The 7,763-nt window shown below is 36.0% G+C and overlaps 1 protein-coding gene across 2 annotated transcripts; it reads left to right on the top strand.

Annotated features, from left to right (window-relative positions):
* Positions 1-2,654: 2,654 nt before the first annotated feature.
* Positions 2,655-5,009, top strand: LOC145054797 (weak chloroplast movement under blue light protein (DUF827)). 2 transcript variants are annotated; one of them, XM_079003053.1, is made up of 2 exons: positions 2,655-3,079; positions 3,419-5,009. In XM_079003053.1, exons 1-2 carry the CDS (start codon positions 2,852-2,854, stop codon positions 4,829-4,831), a joined length of 1,641 nt encoding a protein of 546 aa, XP_078859179.1. In that variant the 5' UTR covers positions 2,655-2,851; the 3' UTR covers positions 4,832-5,009. The 2 variants fall into 2 exon arrangements, with proteins under 2 accessions (XP_078859179.1, XP_078859180.1); XM_079003054.1 differs by lacking the exon at positions 2,655-3,079 and adding an exon at positions 3,171-3,326.
* The last annotated feature ends 2,754 nt before the right edge of the window (positions 5,010-7,763 follow it).

Here is a 7,763-nt window from a genome sequence, read left to right on the forward strand (position 1 = left end):
TCACATGATGCAACACGAGAGGAATTTCATACTGTTGATCAATTTAGTATTGACATTGATGATCCACCACCTGCTGTTGATCCACCACCTTTCGTTGATCATTTTCCTGTAGATCATCAAGACCCCCTCCATCGAGGCCTTATCGTAATAAGAAGTCTACAAAGCTTCTTGAATTTGTCTAGTTCTCTTATTCACTAGTATTTGCCTCCTTTTATTGCTAATTTACATCGTATCTCTGAGCCATCATCCTATACAGAGGCTGTTTTTGTTCCCCTTTGGCAAACCGCTATGGCTGAGGAACTTGCACTCTTTATCAGACTCATACATGGGATTTGGATCCGCTTCTGCCCAAAAAGAACACGATTGGTTATCGTTGGGTATATAAAATAAAAACAAAGTCTGGTACATTTGTTGAGCGTTATAAAGTCAGACTTGTTGCGAAAGGGTACGCACAAAAGTATGGTATGGATTATGAGGAGACGTTCACTCCTATTGCAAAAAAGACGATTGTTCGCACCTTGATTGCAGTTTCTTCCTTTCGCCAATGGAAGATTTAACAGATGGATGTCAAGAATGCGTTCTTGAATGGTGATCTTCATGAGGAAGTATACATGTCTCCTCCCCCTGGTATTGCTCACCAACCAGGTGAAGTTTGTCGACTTCGGAAGGCACTATATGGCCTCAAACAAGCCCCTCGTGTTTAGTTTGAGAAATTTTCTACGGTGATTACTTCGCTTGGTTTTCAACCAAGTAACCATGACTCGACTCTATTTTTCGATGTACGAATGCAGGTCAGATTACTCTTTCCTTATATGTCGATGACATGATTATTACTGGTGATGATCATGATGGTATAGAGTCTTTAAAGCGTGATTTAGCTTACCGTTTTGCTTGCTACGTTATTTCTTGGGGATTGAAGTTGCTCGGTCTCTAGAGGGTTATCTTTTATCTCAAATGAAGTATATTTCAGATTTATCTGAATGTGCACAACTCACGTATAGTCGGACAATTGATATGCCTATAGAGAGTAATGCAAAGTACTCTCCAACTGACGGTATCCCGTTATAAGATCCAAGCCTTTATCGTACCATTGTAGGGAGTTTGATTTACCTGAGTATGGCACTCAGTTCCATACTCTTGTGTTTCCATCTACATCCTCTCTTGAGTTGCGTGCCTAGAGTGATGCAAATTGGGATGGTGATATTTATGATCGTAAGTCCACTACTAGGTATTGTGTCTTTCTTGGAGATTCATTGATATCATAGAAAAGTAAGAAACAAGATGTTGTCTCTCGATCTTCTAAAAAATCTAAGTATCGAGCCATGGCTATCACTACTTGTGAGATTGTTTGGTTGAGATGACTTCTTGCAGATGTGGGCGTTCATATCTCTCAGCCTACCCCTTTGTATTGTGACAACGAGAGTGCGATAATGATTGCCAAGAATTCAATGTTTCATGAGCGCACAAAACACATTGAGATTGATTGTAATTTCACAAGACATCATCTCCAGAAGGGCATTATCTCTCTTATGTTTCCTCCACTCTGTAGATAGCTGATATTCTTACGAAGCCATTGAATGCTCATCGATTTTATATTCTGTCCGACAAACTCTTAATGCTTATTTCTGTTGCATTGTGAGTTTGAAGGGGGGGGGGGGGATGTTAGCTTAATAAGATTATGAGTTTTATTTTGTATTGAGTCTTATGTTGACCCATTAGCTAGAAAACCCAAATTAGTTAGTCTATATATATTCTGTCTTTTCCTTTCATGGTATCTTTGTACTTCTCATTTGATATTAATATGAAACCTTAATCGTTCTATATCTTATTAGTTTTCAAAACATACCAAGAAAAGGTAAAACATAAATGTGGGTCCTTGAAAAAGAAACAAAAAACCATAGATTAGTATATCAACAACCATCACTCCGTAGCAAACATTATGCTTTCCAAAGCCCAAAATAGAAAAGAAATTAAGGCTCATATCGACAAATTGATCAACATCTTGCTACATCAGAGCGAAACAAGCTATATTGCCACTCAAAGCATAATTGTAGCTGCACCGATGGAGGAAGCGGTGTAGAAAAGGATCAATGTCTCCGATTTTGGCAAGATGAATCGGTGGTGTTAGAAGTTGGAGCAGGGAAGTGTTTTGGTGAATCAATTTCCACATAGTAACATAGAATTGAAGAAAAACCGAAGACGAAACAAGAAACCATCCAAACCCAACCATCAAGAGCCAAAACAGGAAACCACCACAAATTGTTGGAAGCAAAGAAAAAACAACGATGAAATCAGAAATCAACGAAAAGACAAAGACAAATCATAATCGGTTCAATACTGACGCAGACATTGACAGACGTGTGTTTTGTATTTACAGAGAAGAAGCGAGAGAGACCAAAGTTGAGAAACTCCAAAATTGGGTCAAACTAACTCTAAAATTGTTGTGGTCAAAATGTGAAGTGCAGAAAAGACACCGCTCATAAGTGTGTTAGGCATTAATATATTTATATAATATACTGATTATATTATATTATATTTCATCATGGTTATTAAGATTATAAAAAATATATTCGATTTTTTTAATAGTGAGAGTGGGGATCGGAAGGCTAAAGCTGTTTTTGGTTTTCTTTGTGGGGGAAATTGAGCCGTTACTTGCACTTTTGCCTAGACAAAAACACGCCATCTCACGTAACGTTAACTTCTCACCTCACCTTACCTTTTTGTCTCTTCTTCACTTCCACTCTCATTTTCCGAACGCTATTTAGGGTTTTGTTTCATTCAATCGACTTTCAGATCCAAACAACGGAAACCCCAAAACTACCCCCATCAAAATCGAGGTTTTTTGTTTGATATGTCCATGGATGAAACTGATGATGGGAGAGTTGAAGCATTTGACTCGGTTCACAATGTCAAACCCGGATTTGGTGAAACGGGTTCGGAGCAGGAACAAAGCAATGGTGGTCTCGTGAGGGGGGAAGTAGACACGTCGGCGCCCTTTGAGTCGGTGAGGGAGGCTGTGTCCCGATTCGGTGGAGTCGGGTTCTGGAAACCCCATTATAAGCACCCACATTCTTCTGAGGTCCTACTCTTTTACACTCTCTGTATATCTTCATATTTTCTGTGGTTCAAGTTTAATTTTATATTTATAAGCAAAATGATTAACAATGTGGTTTTGTTGTATGACACACAAACGTTATCCTCTATATGCTGTGTTCATAGATAAAGAAATTACACTTTTTGTAAAGTGGTTCTGAACCATTGGATCTGATTTTAGACTTTTGAGCTCAAGCAACAACTTTTCGGCTTCAAAATCAATGAGTGTTATCGTGAAGAAAATCTTGATACTTACATAGTTTAAGTTGCAGATTACATTTTGAATTTTGATTTTGTATTCATTATTTTGTTTATGTGATTGCAGAATGGCATCATTGAAGAAGAATTTGATGCAGCAAAAGCTGAGGAGCAGGCTGTGCAATTAGCTAACGATCTCATAGTTAAAGAAAGGGAAACCCTTCAAGTCTTGAAAGAACTCGAAGCAACAAAAACTACTCTTGAAGAATTGAAAGCAAAACTACAGAAAGAATCTGAACCCGTTCATAATCAACTTGAAGAACCCAACGACCAAAATCACAAAAACCCACAATCAAATGATGATAACTTCATGCGTCCTTCTTCAGCTCCAGGATTCATCTTGATGGAATTAAAGCAAGCTAAACTGAACTTAACAAGAACAACAAACGATCTTGCAGACATCAGAGCAACTGTGGAAATGTACAACAAAAAGATTGAGAAAGAAAGATTCGAACTTGAGAAAACCCGTCAACGATTATCTTCACATTCCTCAAAAATCTCATCTTTTAAAGAAAATCATGAAGAGAATCTTGATGATTACATACCAAGGGAGCTCCAACGATTGACTTCTGAAACTGAGCAGTTCAAAAAAGTTGGTGAGTTAGCCAAATCAGAAGTTTTAAGAGCAATGAATCAGATTGAACAGACTAAATCAAAGATAAAAACAGCCAAGATTCGTCTAATTGCTGCTAGAAAATTGAAAGAAGCTGCAAGAGCTAGTGAAGCACTTGCAAGATCTGAGATAAATTGTTTATTAAAAAGTGAAAATTTATCAGAAGGCGAAGGCATAACTCTTTCAATCGAGGAATACTCTTCTTTAAAGATGAAAGCTCGAGAGGCTAATGAAGCTTCATCAAATATTGAAATCGACCAATCAGAGGTATCGAAATCTGAGATCTTGAAAAAGGTAGAGGAAGCAACAGAAGAAGTGAAGAACAGTAAGAGGGTTCTTGAAGAAGCTTTGAGTAAAGTTGAAGCTGCTAATGGTGACAAGTTAAAAGCAGAAGAAGCTCTTCGAAAATGGCGATCGGATCATGGTCAACGAAGAAAGTCAACGGTTCAAAACGCGACCAAATTCAAGAATTCTTCTTGTAGGATGAATAACACCCGTTTGTTTGATGTAAACGGGGCCCATTTGGTAAGTAACGGGTCGAGTCCGGTTTTGAGGCCAACGATGTCGATTGGGCAAATTTTGAGCAGGAAGTTGCTTTTGACAGAAGAGAATTCGGAGAAAAGTTCTATGAGAAGGAAGGTTTCATTGGCACAAATGCTGAGGAAGGCTACTAGTGATGGTGGCAGCAGTGGTGATGGTGGTGGCGGCAGTGGTAGTGGTGGTGGTGGTGATGGTGGTGGGAAACGGCGCTCGGGAAAGAGAAAGAAGTTTGGGTTTGGTCGGATTTCGTTCTTGGTGGCGAAACCGAGCAAGAAGAAGAAGAAACATAGTGTATTAAGTTCGAGACTTTCATGTGTTGTGGATTAAAAGTTTGTGGATTCGGTTATGTTTTGTGTTCTATAATTAGATTTAGTGTGTTTAAACACGGTTCTTAGTCTAGTAATATTTACCGAAATATGAGGACATGATTCATCATCTGTAATGATGATGAACAAATAATGTACTATCTCTGTTTTATATTTATCCACTACTTTTGACTTTTGAAGTTTTTATTTTTTAATTTTGATCTTTAAATTTTTTTTTTTATAAATAATCATTGAGGCAAAATATATGAATGGATTGTGTTTTTAAGGCAAAGTTGAAAAATAAATACTTTAAAAATAAAAAATAAACCATAAATATTGGACGGAGGAAATATATTACACAAGCATATTCACCCGCTGTTAAAATGACAAAAGCGAGATTGATTAGTTAAAAATAATCTCTTGACAAAAAGTTCAAAATAAAATACTTAGAGATTTATAATAAGCCTTCATTTTCTTTGTATTTGATTTTATAAGTCGTCAATGCTTCAACCTCTTTGTCCACAGCTTCTTTCCATAGGGGAAAAGCAATGACTTCTTCATAACTAGATGACTCATGTAGTTGATTGACAATATGAATGAATTATTTACTTTGAGAGGAAAGAGAGGCAAAGCAAATTTGTGTATTTAGACACATGGAACTGACGGTATGCATGCATGAAGAAAGTGCATTTGTACCAATAAAATTTTGGAGGCGGAGCAGAGGACTATGTGCTCGTGAAGACCTTCTAACGATTGTTTGATAATGTTAAAATGTTAATTTTTAAGGCTCTAAGCGAAAAGTAAAAATGAGCCCCCTTATATATATATATATATATATATATATATATATATATATATATATATATATATATATATATATATATATAAAGTTGAGGGGATAAATATTTAATTTCTGAAAACTAATTTGATAAAAAGAAATTGAGAGGTGGTGTAGATTTGGAGTATAAATAAGGCTATGTTTGGCGGACTAGCTGAAAAGCTAGCTGTTAAATAAAAAACTAGCTGATAGCTGAAAAGCTAGCAGATAAAAAATAACGTTTGGTAAAACTAGCTGAAATATATAAAATTACATAAAACGACATGTAAGAATATGTGTTTCTATAATTAATTAAGGGGTGTATTTGGAAAATTTTAAAAAAGCTCCTAAAAAGCTAATCTAAGTAGCTTTTCAAAAAGCTAGCTTATAAACTACTTTTTGGCTTACCAAACACGACAACATAAAAAAGCTCGAAAAATAAGCTAGCTTATCAGCTAGCTACGGCGCACCAAACACAGCCTAAGTAGATGAAAATGTAACTTGGAGTAAAACATGATATTTGAAGAAATTATATACCTGTTTGTTAGGAATCTTACAAAAGGAATGATGCTTAAGCTAGCTGAACCAGTTAGGAATCTGCCAAGAGGAATGATGCTTAGGCTAGCTAAACCAGAATACTTTTATGAATCTTGAATAAAATGATACATATTAACATATTAACTAGATAATTTGTTTAAAACTTAGAACTTATTTTATGAAGGCCTATGCAGTCGCACACCCTGCACCTGTGCAGTGCAGAGACAGGTCATGTCTGTTGTTTGAATTATAGGAGTTAAAAGAGGATTATGGTCTAGTATTGTAAGGAAGAATTATTAAATATTGACAAATCTTCATAAGAAAACTATGTTTTCTTTGAACAAAAAAAAAATAATAAAATTAGACTTTATGGAATGAAATGGGAAAATGTCTTTGTTGAAGATTGTATATATTTTCTCATTCAATCTCTTTATTTATTTTGTTCATTTATTTTGTAAATAGATTTGACATAAGGGTGTTGTGTAAAATATGAATTCCTTGATCAGAGATTGGTTTGTTATATATTATGCTCAAGGGGTTCATTATGTTGTTATGGAATTCTGTTGGGTTACGACTTCCTTTAGACTAATTTGCAGGAATAAACGCGTGGATCTTATTCGATCCGATGTCTGGTCCATGATCCATGACCCGAAGTATATATTTTGTTGGAAGGAGCTGAATTCGTCATATTTGATTCATTTTGTTCTTCACACACATATAGAGCTCTCTCTTTTCTCTCTCAACTTGTTTGTATAGAGTTATGGTTAGGGTTTACTCCCTTGTATTCTTGTTTTCTGTATTTGTTCTACGATTCTTGTGTAATCATTGTAGATATAGGTTGAGTGACATTGAAAGATTAAATATAGGTTTTTGTAGTGAGGTTTCTGTTTGTAAGTAATTGAAGAAAACCTTCTGGTTCTTTGTCCTTAAATGATATACAAATCGTTGATGTTGTGCATGTTGAGTTTCTAATGTTTTTGACATGGTATCAGAGCTTCACGACTTGATTTTGTGTGTCTAACGGTGTTCTGAAGGACGTCGTTCCGAAAGGTAACTTTGTTTCTACCTTTGTTTCTGCTTTTTCCTTGTAGATCTTCACTGAATATGTTTGATCGGAGGTTTTTTTTGTTAAAGTCCTTTCGATTGTAACATTTTAAGTGAAAATCTTGGGTTTCTGTTTTGATCTAGGGTTTCCACTCCTAAGTCAAAACATTGTTTTGATTCTTGTTAAGATTCTAGCACTACGAGTTGTTTGTTTGATCTTGTAGATCTTCTGGCTTGCAGTTTGTGGTGGTGTCTCGCTGCTTGTGGCTTCGTCTTTGGTTGATTAATCTCTACATCTGAAATAACTCTCTAGAGCCTAGAGTTCATCACCGATAAACTCTAGTAGAGAATGGATCTAGAGAGTCAATTACTCATCGTCTGTGTTTATCTGCTCTATGAGGGCTTCCTGTTCTTTTATCTTTTTTATAGTTATCACTCTAGGAGATCCTGGTTGTCTTGAGTACACAAGTTACTTTCTTGTTTGATCTTTACTTGTTTCGTGTTTGATTGTTCTCTTTTCTCATCATGACTGGTGAAACTCCTGGTGGTAGTTGTG

The sequence above is a fragment of the Lactuca serriola genome, chromosome 5 (genome assembly GCF_051521515.1).
Source record: "Lactuca serriola cultivar US96UC23 chromosome 5, Lser_US96UC23_V15, whole genome shotgun sequence".
Classification (NCBI taxonomy): Eukaryota; Viridiplantae; Streptophyta; class Magnoliopsida; order Asterales; family Asteraceae; genus Lactuca; species Lactuca serriola.

What these genes read in the sequence shown, in the direction of transcription:
- LOC145054797 (XM_079003053.1), top strand. Translation starts at nt 2,852, where the DNA reads ATGTCCATGGATGAAACTGATGATGGGAGAGTTGAAGCATTTGACTCG. An exon ending in AGCACCCACATTCTTCTGAG is followed by an intron (nt 3,080 to 3,418) that starts GTCCTACTCTTT and finishes ATGTGATTGCAG; the next exon opens with AATGGCATCATTGAAGAAGA.